Here is an 18,618-nt window from a genome sequence, read left to right as displayed (position 1 = left end):
TAGATCAACAGAATAGAATAGAGAACCCAGAAATTGACCCAAATCACTGTGCTCAATTAATATTTGACAAAGGAGGCACGAACATATAATGGAGTCAAGACAGTCTCTTCAACAAATGGTGTTGGGAAAATTGGACAGATACATGCAAAAAAATGAAACTAGACCATCAACTTACACCATACACAAAAATAAACTCAAAATGGATAAAGGACTTAAACATAAGACGGGAAACCATAAAAATACTAGAGGAATCCACAGGCAGAAAAATCTCAGACATATGCCAAAGGAAATTCTTCACTGATACTGCCCCTAGGGCAATGGAAACTAAAGAGAAAATAAACAAATGGGACTACATCAAAATAAAAAGCTTTTGCACAGCAACTGACCTAAATAGACACTTTTTGAAGGAGGACAGAAGGAAGGCTAAGAGACATATGAAAACTTGCTCAAAGTCACTAGTTATCCAAGAGATGCAAACCAAAACGACAATGCGGTATCATCCCACACCCGTCAGAATGGCTATCATCAACAAATCAACAAACAACAAGTGCTGGCGAGGATGTGGAGAAAAAGGAACCCTGGTGCACTGCTGGTGGGAATGCAGACTGGTGCAGCCACTGTGGAGAACAGTATGGAGTTTCCTCAAAAAACTAAAAATGGAACTCCCATTTGACCCTGTGATCCCACATCTAGGAATATATCCCAAGAAACTAGAAACATCAATCAGAAAGGATATATGCACCCCTATGTTCATAGCAGCACAATTCACTATAGCTAAGATTTGGAAACAGCCTAAGTGCCCATCAGCAGATGAGTGGATTAAAAAATTGTGCTACACAATGGAATACTGCGCTGCGGTAAAAAAGAAGGAATTCTTACCATTTGCAACAGCATGGATGGAACTGGAGAGCATTATGCTAAGTGAAATAAGCCAGTCAGAGAAAGACAAATACCACATGATCTCACTCATTTGTGGAATATAATGAACAACATAATTTGATGAACAAGGACAGATCCAGAGGCAGAGAAGCATCGATCAGACTGCCAGACCTCAGAGGGAAGGTGGGGGAGGGTGGGGGAAAGGAGGAGAGATCAACCAAAAGACTTTTATGCATGAATATAAGCCTAACCAATGGACATGAACACCAGGGGGGATGAGGGCATGATTGGGAGGGGGGATGGGGGTTAATGGAGGGATGAGGACACATATGTAATACCTTAATCAATAAAGAAATTTTTAAAAAAAAGGTTCTTGTTCAACCAAAAAGAAAAAATTCTTTTTACCTTGCAACAACAACAACAAAAAATTAATCAACTTAATCAAGTAGGTAAAAGGCCTATACTCAGAAAACTACAGGACACTGAAAAAGGAAATACAGGAGATATAAACAAGTGGAAGACTATACCATGGTCATGGATTGGTAGAATTAACATCATTAAAATGTCCATACTACCCAAAGCAATCTATAGATTCAGTGTAATCCTCATTAAAATACCAATGGCATATTTCACAGATCTAGAACAAATACTCCAAAAATGTATATGGAACCAAAAAAAAGGACCCTAAGTAGCCACAGCAATCTTGAGAAAGAACAAAGTTGGAAGGATCACAATACCAGACACCAAGTTATCCAACAAAGCCACTGTGGTCAAAACCGCCTGGTATTGGCACAAGAACAGTTACATAGATCAAGATAACAAAACAGAGAACCCAGAAATCGACCCAAGCCATTACGCTCAGTTAATATTTGACAAGGGAGGCAAGAGCATACAATGGAGTCAAGACAGTCTCTTCAATAAATGTTGTTGGGAAAATTGGATAGGTAAATGCAAAAATGAAACCAGACCACCAACTTACACAATACACAAGAATAAACTCAAAATGTATAAAAGACTTAAATGTAAGTTGTGAAACCATAAAATCTTAGGAGAAACCATAGGCACCAAAATCTCAGACATCTCTGGTAGCCATATGTTTGTGGATACATCTCCTAGGGCAAGGGAAACAAAAGAGAAAATAAACAAATGGGACTACATCAAAATAAAAAAGCTTCTGCACAGCAAAAGAAACTATCAACAAAGACAGCCCACTGAATGGGAGAACATATGTGCCAGTAATACAACTGATAAGGGGTTAATTTTCAAAATATATAAAGCACTCTAACAATTTAACAAAAGGAAGACAAAGCAATTAAAAAATGGGAAAAGGACCTAAATAGACACTTCACCGAAGTGGACATACGGAAGACAAAAGGACATGAAAAAATTGCTCAAAAGCACTAATCATCAAAGAGATGCAAATCAAAATGACAATAAGGTATCACCTCACACCTGTCAGAATGGCTATGATCAACAAATCAAAAATGACAAGTGCTGGCAAAGATGTGGGAAATAATTCACAATTTGACAATTTTCTAAGATTTTAAATACTTGGAAGAATTCACAACAATGAACATAAATAACTCAAGTCAAATATTGTTGCACTATGCCAGCACTATACAATATACTGTACTATAGTACGCATGTTTACCAAATAGGTAGTCAGCACAATTTCAATTATAAAATATACAGTGTTCTTTCTCTATCCGATCTAGTTTTTATTGGATGTCCCATGTCAAAATTTCACCCAGCCTTCAGGACCTGATTCAAATCTCTTCTTCTCCACCAGGGTTAACCTTGGTGAAGGTACCACAAATGAACCTTCCCTCCTCTGATTCTTGGGTGTTTTCCTTTGCCTCTCTTATGAATTAGCTTTTACCATGATGGGTAAGTTCTGATTGGAAGACCCATCAAAATCTCACTTGTTCTTCTAACCCAGCTAACGAAGTTCTCTTTCATTTGAAATCACCCCTGACTCTCCCTAACCTGATCTAGGTAATTTATTACTCTTTCCCTCTAAGCTCGTGGTAAAGGTAGAGAACACATTGTCTGACCTTCATTAACTTACATTGTTGAGAAATACTAAACATCTGTGTACTCATTGAGGGCAGAAGACTAACATATCTTTTTCATCTTTGCTCCCCAGTACATATTATAGATTCTAGATCAGTGTTTCTAAACCTGGGCACTGTTGACATTTGGAGCCAGATAAATACTTTTTAGTTATAGGGGCTATCCTGTGCATGTGGGCTATTTTGCAGTATTCCCCTCAGTCCTGACAACCAGAATCTCTCCAGACATTGCCAAATATTCTATGGGGGATGAAATTAGAACCATTGATCTAAACCACAGTGGAAATTAAATGTGTGCTGACTTGATGTCAAGAATTGTTAGGTTTTCTTCCTCCGCTTTAACTCTTTCACAACAAGCATATATTTAAATGAACTAGTGGTTTAAATAAGTTGCAAATAATACTAAAATATTTCCTTTGAGGCATTAAAAATAGAGTTTACAAGGATGATATATTCATATATTTATAAGTGAAACTGTGTAATATATTGATTAATGTGCAAATCCTGAGTGAGACTGAGTAGGTTCAAATCCAAAATGCATGGGTTTATATCCCAGCTCTCAGCTTCCTCATTCAATAACCTGGGGCAAGCTACTATATCTTGATGTACCTCATATACTCATCATAAAATGAGGATATGAATAGTAATTACCTCAACAAGACTATGTGATGATTACATATGTCAAGCACTTGGAGCAATACCTAACAAGTGTCAGTTATTAGTATTATTATGTATTTGACAAATTGAATAACTACTACACAACGAGCATTTTACAAGTGATGAGAATTTAACTATAAACAAAAAACTCAAGCTCTTGTGGAACTTGGAATCTACAAGGCAAGGAGGAGAAGAATCTATAATAATAAAAGCATAATATGCTAATTAGACCAGACAGCTGAACGACCTTCCGAGCCCCTTGCACGAATTTTGTGCATCGGGCCTCTAGAACATTATAAAGCACTACAAGTGATAGAATGGCAGGACAACCAGAAAAGGCTGCACTGAGGTCCCATGAGGCAAGGAAGCTGTCCCAGGAGACAGCTAAAGGAAGTCTTCCAGGGAAAAGTCTTAAAGCCAGACCACACTGAATGTGGTTAAGGTATGGCAAGGAGCACAGTGAAAATTGGCTACTATGTGTGGTGTTTTTTAAAAGAAAAATGCAAAATTGTAAATTCCCTTTGAGGGGAAAAAAAAGCTACACAAATTTTAAAAGACTACAAAAACATTCCAAAAATTGAACAAATGTTTTCTTCGATTGATAAGACTATGGTAATGCATTTTTTTCTTTCCAATCCAAATATACTGAATATGTATTAATGTAGTGTTTTTTAAAAATCAAAAAGGCTTCATCAATGAAAGTACTTGTAAATAAAAGAGAATTTCTAATTAGACAGAATTTCTAATTTCTCCTCTATTTATAGCCAACATGTTAATATTTTATTTTATTTAAATGTTCTAATGCATGCCTAACACAATATATTGCAAAGTTTATTTTTACTAAGATTTCATTTAGTATTTTGACTAAAAAGTTTTTCTCTGTCTACATACTGAACACAATTGTATCGTTTCAGCTGATATAGTTAATGAGATAGACATTTTATCTTTTGAAATTTCTTCACATCTTCTATGGTGAAAACTGTTCTCAATTTAATAAACTTTTCTTCAAAGAAGTAGTCAGTGAGAATGCTGTGATAGTTCACTTAACTGCTCTTTTGATATAGATTTTTCTAATTCAAGGCAGTAGCAATGGATTTGCAGAAATGAGGTTACACATCTAGGAAACAAGTAAATTTACAATGTTTTCATTTATGTTCAGATATGTTACTTCTAAGTACATTTCTTAAATGCAATGCCTTGGTTACAACACAGTTATAATTTATCATTGGTCCTCTGCATTTTATCCCCTTTGTATCTGACAGAAATACAACTTTCTATCTTTGCCATTTTTTGCAGTGTCTTTTGGTAATTTTCTTTACCTAATATTTCAATTACACTTTAAAGCACGCAAAGATTTAACATTTGACTAGGTACTCAAAATATGCGTTAAGCTGGGGGTGGTTTTAAAGTGCAAACCACAGAAACTCTTTACTTCTTATAACTGTATGGACATTTAAAAAAAGAGAGTAAGATAGTAGGAAACAATTATATGATGATTTAGATCAAAAGTCCAGAAAACAAACTTTATTGAAAAAGTATGTGACATTAAATTACAAAAGAAGAATTCAGGGAAATTCTCTCTTAAATTTACTCACCTCAAGTCAATAAGGCCAAGCATTGTTCTAAGTATCATGGCTATAGACTCAGGGCATGGTGAGTGTTTGGAACGTTGTGGCATTTATTTATTTATTTTAAATATATTTTATTGATATTTCACAGAGAGGAAGGGAGAGGGATAGAGAGCTAGAAACATCGATGAGAGAGAGACATCGATCAGCTGCCTCCTGCACACCCCCCACTGGGGATGTGCCCGCAACCAAGGTACATGCCCTTGACCGGAATCGAACCCGGGACCCTTCAGTCCTCAGGCCAACGCTCTATCCACTGAGCCAAACCGGTTTTGGCCGTTGTGGCATTTATATGATCTGTTACCATCAGGCTCCCTTTCTGCCCCCCACCTTGTGTTCTTTTTTAAACCATAGGTAAAGGGTAAGGTAGGAGTGTGGTTGCTGGTGAATACAGAGAATATTTGTACAAATTTTTATTTCATTCAACAATAAAAAAGTGCCAATAAGACATATTAACCAAAAAAAGCTGACTTAAATAACTGTATTTATTTTTTTAAATAAACACAAAAATTATTTTAATAGATGCATGGCATTTTCAATTCATCACAAATAGTGTTGCTTAATTTTAAATTTTATGTAGTGATTAGGTATAGATTGTATTATCTATTATCAAAGTACTTAACCGAGGTGTTTTAAAATAAAAAAATTACTAATATCTATTAAAATCTCTATGTAATGCAAAAATTAGTTTGTTTTCTATATCTAGTCAAGAGACTATAGATAAAATTATCTTAATCACTCAGTATATCTTTACATTACATTTTCAGTCAACACAATGCCAGAATATTTTAGTCACACATATTCTTAAGAACAGTTCTTAAAAATGTTTAGCATTTCAAAATAGGAGAAAATTTTAATTTCAAATAAAATGTTACTTGAGAAAGCTGTGTTTCTTCCTAAAAGACAAATAACCAACAAGAAAAACTACTTGTTTTTATCTTCTTACCTTCCTCCAGTTCTTCTGTATCAAATGTAGTGTCCAAGGTTGTACCTTTATAAGATATCTTTTTGACTTTCTTCTTCTTTCCATAATTAGCAATTAAATGATGATATCTATTCATAAAGAGAAAATATATATGAATATAAGCATTCATAAACAGTCAATTGAATACATAATTACCAAATTAAGACCTTAGACATTAGCTAATGCCTTGCCAAGGATGTCACACACTGGTGCTGACCTCAAGCAACCTCTTAAGCCAACTGCATTAACAGACACCATTTTTATTTCACGTACTCCCATTTTCTGGCACTTCTTTTTTACCTGCTGTCACAAATAAGCCATTAACAAGATAGAAAAAAGCAGCTTGAGGTTCTATTTGGTATATTAATTTGCTGGGGAGGCCATAACAAAATACCATACTGGGTGACTTAAATCACAGAAATTTATTTTTTCATAATTCTGGAGGCTGAAAGTCCAAGTTCAGGGTGCCAGCAGGATGGGTTTTCTATAAGAGCCATAAGAGAAGGATCTGTTCCAGGTTTCTCTCCTTGGCTGGTAGATTACTGCCCTCTTGTTGCCTCCTCACTAGGTTGTCCCTATGTGCATGAACACCTCTGATGTCTCTCTGTATGTCGTACTCTCCCCTTCTTATAAGGAAACGAGTCAGATTGGGTTACGTTAGGGCCCAACCTAATGCACAGTCATTTCAACTTATTACCTCTTTAAAAGCCCTTTCTTCAAATATAGGTATCCAAATTTTGAGTTACTGGGGATTAGGGCTTTAACACATGAATTTGATGGGGGTGGGGGACCGTTACACAATTTAGCTCATAACATTTGGGCTTAACAGTAAAATAACACGGGAACACAATTAACAGGGACTGAGCCATACCCAGTAAAGAATAAACCTTTTCTCCATGCCAATATGAGACATATTCACACACACACAAAAAAAAAAACCCTGATTTTTAAAGACCTAAATAATAATATTTAATTTTGAAAATAAACAGCAAAAATTGTTCTAATAGATACATGTCAATTTCAATTTATCACAAATATTGTTACTTAATTTTAAGTTTGATGTAATGATTAGGTATACGGTTTCAGAATTTCAGTGAAAGAAATGAGGCAACATATGGATTAAAGCTAACTGTAACAAATATCTAAACATAATTCCCTCATTTTACAGTTTCACTTATTTAAAAAAAAAAAACAAAAAACAAAAAAAACAACTATATGAGAGTGTTGGCCACACACCCAAGGGTTTCAGGTTCGGTTCCCTGTCAAAGGCATGTATTGGGTTTCGGTTTGATTCCTGGCCCGGTAAGAGTGTGTGTAGGAGGCAACAAATGGATGTGTATCTTTCACCTCAATGTTTCTCTTTCTGTCTGTCTCTCTCTCCCTCTCTCTCTTTCTCACTGCCTTTCTCTCTCTCTCTCCCTCCCTTCCACTCTCTCTAAAAATCAATGGAAAAAAAATATCCTCTGATGAGGATTAACAACAACAAATACGAAACAAAACAAAAAAATATATATGAGAAAGATTTTCTATGTTCCCACTTTTAAGGAATCATAGAACCTATGTACCAAGAAAGAGTGAACAAATGGTATTAATAAGCAAAGGCCATGTATGTGCTAAATATGGTAGAAAGTTAACAGCTATTCAAGCAACAACAGTCACAATTACAGAAAGCTTAGTTCCCATTGCAAAAGAGGGACAAAAACAAAAAACACTTTTCTGAATAATGCATTTTATTTTATTACCTACTATTAAAATCAGAAATATATGATCATACATGAAAAGCTTTATCTTTTGGGTTCATGAGAATATACTTATTACATTGCTAATGTGTAAACACAATTAAAGGAGCTTGTGTGAATTAATTATATTTTGCCCAACCCTATTGCCCAGATTTTTATTAATGGCTATGTCACTAGTTGTTGGAATCCCCTGATTTGGCATTCTTTAAGTTCCCATGCCACTATGAGTTAATTTGTACATTCTGCCCACCTGTAGTTCTTATATTGATTGGACCCTACAAACAGGTAAAAGCAAGGATCCTTGGATCCATGGGACCAGAGTTCATAATGTGGTCACCCATACTGCAGAGCCTATTCCAGCATTGTATTTGGGGGCTTGTGTTTCTTTTCTTCTGGTCAAATTAAATACAATTGTTAAAAGATATGCAGTATCACTTACATAGTAAAACCATTAAAAGAAGCATATTCCTCAGCTGTGAATCCATAAATATCTTGGCAAGATAGGTCCACTTCTTGCTGAAGAAGAAGACTAACCAAATTTGTTGGTTCATCATCTAGAGCAATCATAAGGGCTGTTCTGGAACAAGAGATATAAATGTCTATTTATGGATTGAACAAGTCTTATACTTTTTTTCAAAAGTTAATCTTTAAATTTACTATTCAAGTGTAGAATCTCGATTAGGAAAAGAATCACGGCAAGAACGTAAAAAGTGGGGCAGATCTGCTCAAAAACCTGTGCCAATCCCAGATCTTATTGGGAGTCTAAAGATAGAGTCCATAGGAAGCAGCTAGCTCAATGGTTTTCAATGCCTCCTTCACAAAACCCTAGGGTTTTCAAGGAGATGTCTCAAAACATTATGGAAGAGTGTGTCTGAAGCTCTGGGTTCCCTACCCTCGTTTAACTACATCTAAGAGGTAGAGACTGAGTTTCTGCATAAAATTCTAATGTTATAAAAAAAATCCTACCTAATAAATGAGTAATATGCAAATTGACCTAACCTCCGCTACACACAAGCCATGCCCACCAGCCACGCCCACCAGACAATCAGGAGTGAGTATGCAAATTAACCCAACCAAGATGGCTGCAGCCACGGAGCGAGCAGGAGGCTTGGGTTTCTCCGGCAGTAGAGGAAGCCAAGCTTTCCGCACATTCTGGCCGGCCCAGGCCTCTCCTTAAGGCTACAAAGTTTCAATTATAGAAGATAAATAAATCCCAACAAAAATGGCGGCAGCCACGGAGTTGGAGAGAGCAGGAGGCTTGAGTTGCCCCCAGTGATGGAGGAAGCCAAGCTTCTGCAGCTCTGGCCTGCCTTGGCCTCCGCTCAAGGCTACAAAGTTTCAATTATAGAAGATAAATAAATCCCAACAAAAATGGCTGCTGCCACAGAGCAAGCAGGAGGCTTGGCTGCACTCAAGGCTACAAAGTTTCAATTATAGAAGATAAATAAATCCCAGATACCAGGGCATCCGCTTGGGTCGCCGGAGGGTGTGGCCGGCCTGCAAACCACCACAGGCCCCTCGCCCAGGTTACCCCATGCCCCAAGGGAACCCCCACCCTGATCTGGGACACCCTTCAGGGAAAATCAGCTGGCCCCCACCCGTGCACCAGCCCTCTATCCAATCTAATAAAAGAGTAATATGCAAATTGACCATTACTCCAACACACAAGATGGCTGCCCCCATGTGGTCAAAGATGGATGCCCCCATGTGGACACAAGATGGCCACCACAAGATGGCCAGCAGGGGAGGGAAGTTGGGAGGGTCCAGGGGTGCAAGGGAGGGCAGTTGTGGGCAATCAGGCCAGCAGGGGAGGGCAGATGGGAGGGACCAGGCCTGCAAGGGAGGGCAGTTGGGGGTGACCAGGCAGGCAGAGGAGGGAAGTTGGAGGCGACCGGGCCTGCAGGGAAGGGAGTTGTGGGGGACTCAGGCCTGCAGGGAAGAGCAGTTGGGGGGGACCAGGCCTGTAGGGGAGGGCAGTTAGGGGCAAACAGGCTAGCAGGGGAGCAGTTAGGCATCAATCAGGCTGGCAGGGGAGTGGTTAGGGGGTGATCAGGTTGGCAGGCAGAAGCAGTTAGGGGCAATCAGGAAGGCAGGCAGGCAAGTAGTTGGGAGCCAGCAGTCCTGGATTGTGAGAGAAATGTCCAACTGCCCGTTTAGGCCCAATCCCAGTAGGATCGGGCCTAAACGGGCAGTCGGACATCCCTCAAGAGGTTCCAGATGGAGAGGGTGCAGGCTGGGCTGAGGGACACACACCCCTGTGCACAAATTTCATGCACCAGGCCTCTAGATATCCTTTATAATAAAAACCTAATATGTTAAGTGTCTGTCATCCAGTCGTCCCTTCAACCAATCAAAGTGTAATATGTTAATAATATGCTAAGGCCACTCAACCGCTCACTATGACATGCACTGACCACCAGGGGGCAGTCAACCAACCAGTGGACCAGTCACTATGATGTGCACTGATCACCAGGGGGTGGATGCTCCAACCAGTAGGTTAGCTTGCTGCTGGGGTCCGGCCGATCAGGACTGAGAGAGATGGGCTCCTCCCCAGACCCTATCATGCACCGGTGGGGTCCCTTGGCCTGGCCTGTGCCCTCTCACAATCTGGGACCCCTCAGGGGATGTCAGAGAGCCAGTTTCGGCTCGATCCCCCAGGCCAGGCCAGGCCAAGGGACCCCACTGGTGCATGAATTCGTGCACTGGACCTCTAGTTATAATAATAATAAATTTTGTCCAAATGTTTGATTTTACAGGAAAACAGGTCTTGGGAATCTAGGTTATTTTCTCAAAATCATATGGCCAGATCTTTTTCCAAAAACAGCAACAGCAACAATAATATACATTTTATATATCAACATATACATATATGTATATACAAATACCTGCCCACACACACACACACACAAAAAAAATATATATATATATATCATATATCATAAATATATATATATATATATATATATATATATATATATATATATCATCCCATTAGGTTGCTGTAGGTATATGCTCTTATTTAGCATATCAAATTATACCTTTGATTATAATCTGAAGCATTCACATCTGCTCCTCTCTTCAGAAGAAATTCCACCATTTCTGCATTTTTTTCAGTAACAGCAAGTAAAAGTGGAGTGCATCCATTCTGAAAATAATTATTTCAAAGAGTATTTAAAATATTGTACATTAACATGCCTTTTAGACCCAAATTTAATTTAAAAGATATGTGTGCTATTAAGAAACCTCTGATATACACTTTAATTTTTAAAAGGTTTTGATACATAACAAAATATGATTTTAAAGACCAAGAAAATAAATTAGAGTTGGGCCAGTCAAAAAAACAAAATTAAAGTTTCAACTTTAGTCTTAATGCAAATTGTGGGTAAGAGGCACCTAGATTATTTAGGTGATGAGCCCCTAGCATTTAATATAAGTATTGCAAATCATATATTCACATTTAATAATGTTGTTAACGATTGAATTTTCATAGGGTTTCATTTAAACTTCCAAGCTGGCACTACAAGTGTGTCATGTAAACAAAATATCAGTGAACTAAGGTGCTAAGAAGCTTAAAAAAATACTCATCAGTTTTCCATAATGTCTCAATAGGAAATTTGGATTACTTTTAGTATTGTAAGTGATTTTCTAATTCAACCCTATTCTTACCATTATTCATAAGTATATAAATAGAAAAAATATAGGCTTTATGATTCTTAATCAATATTCATTTATAGGAAAATCAAATAGTTCTCATTTGATATAGGCCTTTGAACAGTTATCATTGTTAAATGTGTTGCTGCTTTGGCGGTCAGGATTATAATTTGAAATAAAATGGAGAAAGACTTTTTAAAAAGGAAAACCACACCAGTGTTTAATCATCTCATTCTCCTCCCCAATTTCATTTTGGAAAATTTATACTTTATATAACAAGTGTTTCAACAGATATAAATTATGTGCAATAAATACCTCTTCCATTACCTTCTAAAATATAATGTGTGTTATTTTAATAGACGACTACCTTATCTTGTGCTTCAAGAGCAGCTTTGTGTTCAAGCAGTTTTTTTACTAATGGGACACTTTGACCACAGACAGCATAATGAAGAGCAGTATTGCCAGCAAAATCCTCCAGATTTGGGTCTGCACCTTGGTCTAGAAGCATAGCAGCACAAGCCTCCTTTTTACACTGCACTGCCTGTCAATACAACAAAAATAGGTGAGTAACCAATTTGCTACTCAGGATATGCTATATTAATCAAATGTTTAATATTTTGTTTTAAAACATGAAATTCAACAAAAGTTAACTAGGAAAAGAGCTCAAACACATTCCAATTGAAAAGGAAAAATTAGCACACCTTAATCAATGGAGATTTGTTTTCTCTATCGCAGATGTTTATTTTGCATTGTTTCTCAATTAAGAAAGACACAACATTTGAACATCCAAAAGCACAGGCCAGGTGCAAAGGTGTCCTATATCAATATAACAAGACACAAAGTTAGAAATAAGGCTTACTTTGAGACGATACTCTATTCATGCCAGATCATACATTAAGGTATTTGCTTAATGTACTAATTTGTATTTAAACAAAATTTATATTAATTATAATTGCTTTCTACTGAATTATTCCTTGTGTAATAAGAAGTGTGCCCAACCCTCAACCCAAACACACAACCCAAAAGGCCAAACAGCTTTAAGCCCACCTAAAATAACTTTTTGTAGTAGCTTAGCAAATCCTAGCAAACATTCTAATTGTCTCCTTTATCCACTATTATACATATCCTAAGAATTTAATCCCAAGGAACTTAGGTGTTTTTTACTCAATATTTAGATCCACCTCTCCTTCCAACCCCAGTTCTCTTTTTTCATTAATTAAAAAATATATATATATACCTGTCAGAGATAGCAAGAGCACTATTCAGTACTGATGCTCTGAGTGTCAGATGCAGCCAGAGTCCAGCCAGAGCTCTGGTGCTCTGAGTCTGTATATTCTTCCAAATTCCATTAGACTATGCCAGAGTAGGTTCCTTCTCGCACCCTACTCGCTACACTAACTGTTGGATCCACGCCTCTCTGTCTAGGGTTGGACCTTCTTGGACGCCAGGTCTTAGATGGAGAAGCCATGAGGAGTTATGGGTGTATAAGAATGAGTCTTTATTGAAGAAGCCAGTGGCCATATAGCCATAAGACAACACAGTCCTTCACAGCAAAGTTCATACACAGGCAGCGGTACACCATCAGATAAACAAATATCTTTCCTACATAGTAGCATTAATCTCTGTACCTATAGCTATTATCTGAGCAGTTGTACGCTGCCTCTAAAAATCACATCATAGTGGTATCTAAGCTTTTTGCCTCAGCAGCTTCTGCCATCTGGCTCAGCAGCTTCTGTCTCTCCTGCCCAGCACACTGGCTGGTCTCTGTAGCCTTACATCTCTGCGTAGCCACTCCAGCACACTTCACACTCCAGCACACTAGCTGGTCAGTAACTTGTATATTATTCCAGAGACAAAAAAGGCTTCCTGCCAATAGTTACATCATCATATCTTGGCTACAGAAGGGCATGCATGAGCAGTATACCCTGGAATCACTGTGCTTGTGTCCTTGCACCTGCTTATGGTATCTTAGCCTAGGGACAGAGTGGCCTTGGACGTTTGGTGTATTCACAACAAGGCCTTTGTGCTTTAATTGGCCTTGACTATGAGGTGTCTCTGGCGTGGTTCCCACAATACCCTACTCCAAGAGCAAGTAAATGCCATTTGGGCACTTTCAGTAGGTCTTCCCAAAGTGGCTGCTGCATGCCTGCTGGATAAGTTTCACTCTTTTAATTGAAGTCTAAACCTCACTGTGACAATTAATCTGTAAGCCCATCTGTATGCCCCAATGAACAGAGAAAATCAGCCTTAAATTCAATAAAACAAAATGGCTATAAAAGCCTCAGCTTTCTAAAGAAGTATTGACCAATATAGTCCTTTGGTCTTTCACACAAAAAAACTGTGAAAACTAGACTAATCTCTCTTGATCAGGCATGAAACATTACAAAGTTTATATCACTCAAATCTTCAAGAGAGTAAAGTTTCTTTCTTGGAATATTTGGAATCCTATGAAATGATCCACTAGGGTTTAAAAAGACAAAATGTCTTAAAAACATACAGATTTAACATTTGCCTACATTTCATTTTAAGTTTTAGATTTAACTAATTTTAATATTAAAGAACTAACAAATGGAGTATGCAGTAAAAGATAGCTTTGTTATGGGCATTCACCAATGTTTACACATAGAAGGTAAATGCTTTGAAGCCAATAAGAATGTTTTTTCACCAAATGTCACAAACAAAAACCCTTCTATTTTTTAAAACAGTTGAACGCAAAATGGATATGTATAAATACCTTAGAGAAACACTTTAAAACCAAGAATATCATTCCATTTCTCAAAAATTCTTAACTTTTCTTTTATCAATGTATTTTATTTTCAGTCTAAGACATTAGTTTGTTTTGTCACTTTTTAAATGATACCTATTTACAAAACATCTAACTGATACCTATTTATAAAACATCTAAATTCCTATGAGGCCTAGTGCTCATTTCTAAAGTTTCAGGTTAGCTGGTATCATTTTGTTTCATTCAAGTTTTGTTTTCTCCCAGCCTCTCACTCTCTCAAATATCAGTGAAAGAATTGTCAGCATAGATTGTGCACAGGTGGAAAATTGTCAGATTTTAGAAATCTCTAATTCAAGTTTAACAAAAAGCATGAATTAGATGGATGTCAAGTGTGAATGATACTATGGAAGCTGAAATGAAAAGTTTTGTTCCGCTAGACAGAGTGCAGGGCCAGAACATAACTGCAGTCTTTAATTAGGGGTTATCATAAGAATACTCTTTTTATTAACTGACTTCCTTGGGTTCTTGATAACTTAGAATCCAGGGTAAGTGACAAAGAAACCAAGGAAGCTACTTCACACTAGATCATTATTATTTTCAACTCTAGACTAGGCATTTTAGATCTATTAGGCTTCAGTAGTGTGACTAAAAGTATTAGTTTAAAATTGAGCCTTCACCTCTCAGACTATATATGATCTGAGGGACTTTTTATTAAAAACCATAAAGGTCATTTAATTTTATAGTTGGAAGAAATATCAAACATCTCCTATTAATTTTCAAGCTTATTAGACACAGTGTTCTTGAAATAAGCAACACAAAGCAGAAGTCTCCAGGGACCATTCTCATTCTACCTACTCCCCCTGCCCAAATTCCATCTTCTCTTCAGAAATAATGATTATAATTTTAGTATGTATCCTTTCAGAATTTATCTCTCATTCTCAATCTTTCTCCACACACAAATATTCAAGTAGAATATACAGCTTGATATTTATTATTCATCTTAATTGAGGTATTTATATAAAAAAATTAGGTATTGAATTTTATAAGTTTTGACCAACCTACAGTCATATTAAGTACCACCATAATCATAACAAAGAACATTTCCATCACTCTAAAAGTTCCCTCATAACAATCAATCCTCTTCTTCCCTCTTCATCTGAAACACCAGCTAACTACTAATATTCTTTCTGTGGCTAAACTTTTGCCTTTTTAAGAATTTAAACAAATGTAGTTATTCAACATATAATCTTTTATGTCTGTCTTCTTTCACTTAGCATGACACTTTTGAGAATCATCCATGTTGTTGAATTTATGAGTAATTCATTTTGTATTAACAAAAGATACCCTTTTATTTCTGAATAGTATCTTTAAATTATCATCTTTATCTTCGGATGTATGTATTCATTTATCAAAAATTATTAAGGACTTACTACAGTGAGGCCGGGTTCTAGATGATAAGGAAGGATACAGCAGGAAATAAAACAGACAAAAATACCTGTTCTTATGGATCATATATGCTAGCAGAAGAGGTGAACACAAAGCTTCTAATAAAAAGTACGCCAAACAGCATTAAGTGCTAAAAAAGTAAAATCAGGCAGGGAATAAGGGTAGGAAATGTCAACAAAGAGGGAACCCTCACTGATAAGGTGATAAACACCCAAAGGAAGTAAGAGAGAAAGCCATGTGATTATCTGGGGGTAGAGCACTCCTGGCTAAGTAAACAGCAGGTCTAAGGGCCTAAGTGCATTTCTGGCAGTTCTGCAGAACACCAAGGAGGCCAGGGTAGCTGGAGATGACAGAAAGGAAGAGTTGTAGGAAGAGCAGAAAGATAACAGGTGGAGTGATATGGAAAGCCATTGGAAGTTTTTAAGGCAAGCAATGACATCATTTGACATATATTATATAAGATCATTCTGGCTACTGTATTGAGAATAAACTGTAAAGGTTAAAAGACAGAAAACTAGTTAGGAGACTACTGCAGTAATTCTGGTTAAGACATGATGATGGCTTTGATAAGGGTGATAACTGTGAAGAAATGGTTGGATTTCATTTGAAGCAAGGCTTGTTGTTGAATCAGATGGAGAATGTAAAAGAATGAGAAGAGTCAATAATGACTCTGGAGTTTCTGTCCTAAACAACTGACAAAAGGACTTGGCATTTATAGAAAGAGAAGAGCAGATCTGAAGAGGAAAACCAGGAGTCCAGTTTGGGTATGTTTGAGATGCCTGATCTCATGAGCCAACTGTTAAATATTCAGGAATCATTAGTCAGTTGACAATCATATTGATAGCTTTAAATCAGGGCTTCTCTTCCCTCCAGCTCCCACCCCCATCCTTCCAAGTGCCTGTTATTGAACATTGAGGGGCATACCACAACCTATTACACATCCAAGTAGCGAGAGAGAGAGAGAGAGAGAGAGAGAGAGAGAGAGAGAGAGAGAGAGAGTGAGTTAGGGGAGAGATCTCCCTGGAGGTAAAAAGTTGGAAGGATTGGAACATAAATATTTAAAGCCAATCTCTCTTCACCAGGCAAGTGAAAATTGAGAGAGAGAGAGACAAGATAGATAGAGATAGAGATTACAGCTACAGCTAGAGATAGAGCTATAGAGAGAGAGAGAGAATATGAATGAGTATCAATTCAAGGTCTGAGCCCTCAAATTTTTACTAGTCAGGAAGATGAGGAGAAATCAGCAAAGGAGTCTGAAAAGTGTCCACAGAAGTAGGAGAAATGTCCTGAAAGACAAGACAATATTTCAGCTACTACTGAGAAGGCAAGTAAGATACTTGTCTGAGATGACAGCCAGGTAAGACTGAGAATTGACCGCTGGATGAAGTCATATTGAGGTTCTCCATGACCTTGTAAAGTAATTCAAGGGAGTGTTACAGAATAAAAGATAAATTAGGTAACTCTGTTCTTGTTAAAGAGGGGGTAAAACTATCAGCAAGATGACACAAATCATCTTTCTAACCATAGTTTCCAGTTACCCAATTATGATGAAAGATGATACCTTTCATGCCCTATAACTTAAAAACTCCTCAAAAGATATTAATATAGGCACAGATGGTATATATTTTCTGTTATTCATGCCAAAAACATAACTTTTTCATTTCTTAATATATAAAATTCATTTTGTTTTGCAGTAAGTGGTATTGATGGGACTTTGGAAGATAACTCTGCAACTGAAAAAAAAAATCATAAAAGATCCACATTAAAGAGTTCATTGTTTCGCTGTTTCAAAGTCTCCATCTTAATCACTGATAATCACTGATCTGGGAAGTCATCTCTACTCTTTTCTTTATCACTACATTAGTAATATGGCAAAGCGTAGGTGGCTGGGGACAATACAACCTGTAGGAAAAGGGGGTAGGGGGAGAGATCGAGAAACGGAGTAACCGGTGGAGGTTCAGGCAATGGGTGGAGAGGAGAGAGTCATAGAGTACACAAATGCCTTCACATATCCAGGTAAGCATTTTTAAAAATACGACGAAGAAAGTTGGGAATGTAACCCTCTTGGCAGACCCCAGCCTAGAGGCCATGGCTACCAGACCTCTAGGCTAGGGTCTGCCAAGAGGGATAACCACCTGGGTAGCCCAGACAAGCCCTGCTTCCGGTTAGAGGACCCAGAGGCCTCTATGGACCCAGCTTCCCATCCCCGCTGCCTTTCATCAATCCGGTCACCTGTGTTTTCTGTCCTGCGTGTTCACATCATGTTTCTTGTGCAGCAGATACTCCTTCACCTTGTTCAGATCCCCTAGTGCAGCAGCTTTATGAAGTGTCTTTAAATCCCTCCCTCGAAGGTTGTAGCCAGTCTGCACCTGGGGAGCGACAGAGGCCCCGCGGATGAGCTGCCATGAAGAAGGGCTGTGGGGCCCATCACTCCTTCTCCAGAAGGTGAAAAGCTTCTTCATGGCGACGTAGGAGACAGTCCTTCAGTCAGACTAGGGTGCCCCTGCGGCTTCTAACCGCCCGGCATGGCCCTCTGCCTGGCCAAGGTTTCGCAGCAGCCCCAGAGGCAAAGCGGCCAGAGACCGGAAGTGGGCCAGAGACCGGAAGTGGGCAGGGCAGGTGCCTCACAATGCTCAGCTCCTAGAGCAGCTGGGGTTGGGACCCAGTCTTAGAAGCGCCGACCTGATTCTCAGTGACTGCCACACTCAGTCTTCCTATTGGGTTGAGAGCATTGACTTTATTTATTTTTTTTTTTATTAAATCTTTATTGTTGAAAATATAACATATGTCTCCTCTTTTCCTCCATTGACCCCTTCTAGCCCGCTCCCAACCCCCACCCCAGGCCTTCACCACCTTA

General features: G+C 38.0%; 1 protein-coding gene across 1 annotated transcript; it reads right to left on the bottom strand.

Moving 5' to 3' along the window:
* Window positions 1–4,717: 4,717 nt before the first annotated feature.
* On the bottom strand, window positions 4,718–18,223 carry ANKRD7 (ankyrin repeat domain 7; the record flags this gene model as incomplete). The annotated part of the gene is made up of 7 exons (XM_080665150.1): window positions 4,718–4,725; window positions 6,183–6,289; window positions 8,379–8,516; window positions 10,978–11,084; window positions 11,958–12,131; window positions 12,292–12,406; window positions 17,994–18,223. 7 exons carry the CDS (start codon window positions 18,221–18,223, stop codon window positions 4,718–4,720), a joined length of 879 nt encoding a protein of 292 aa, XP_080521276.1.
* Window positions 18,224–18,618: the final 395 nt, after the last annotated feature.

Source organism: Plecotus auritus (genome assembly GCF_963455305.1).
Source record: "Plecotus auritus genome assembly, chromosome: 4".
Taxonomy (NCBI): Eukaryota; Metazoa; Chordata; class Mammalia; order Chiroptera; family Vespertilionidae; genus Plecotus; species Plecotus auritus.
This window is presented reverse-complemented; position numbering and strand designations above follow the sequence as displayed.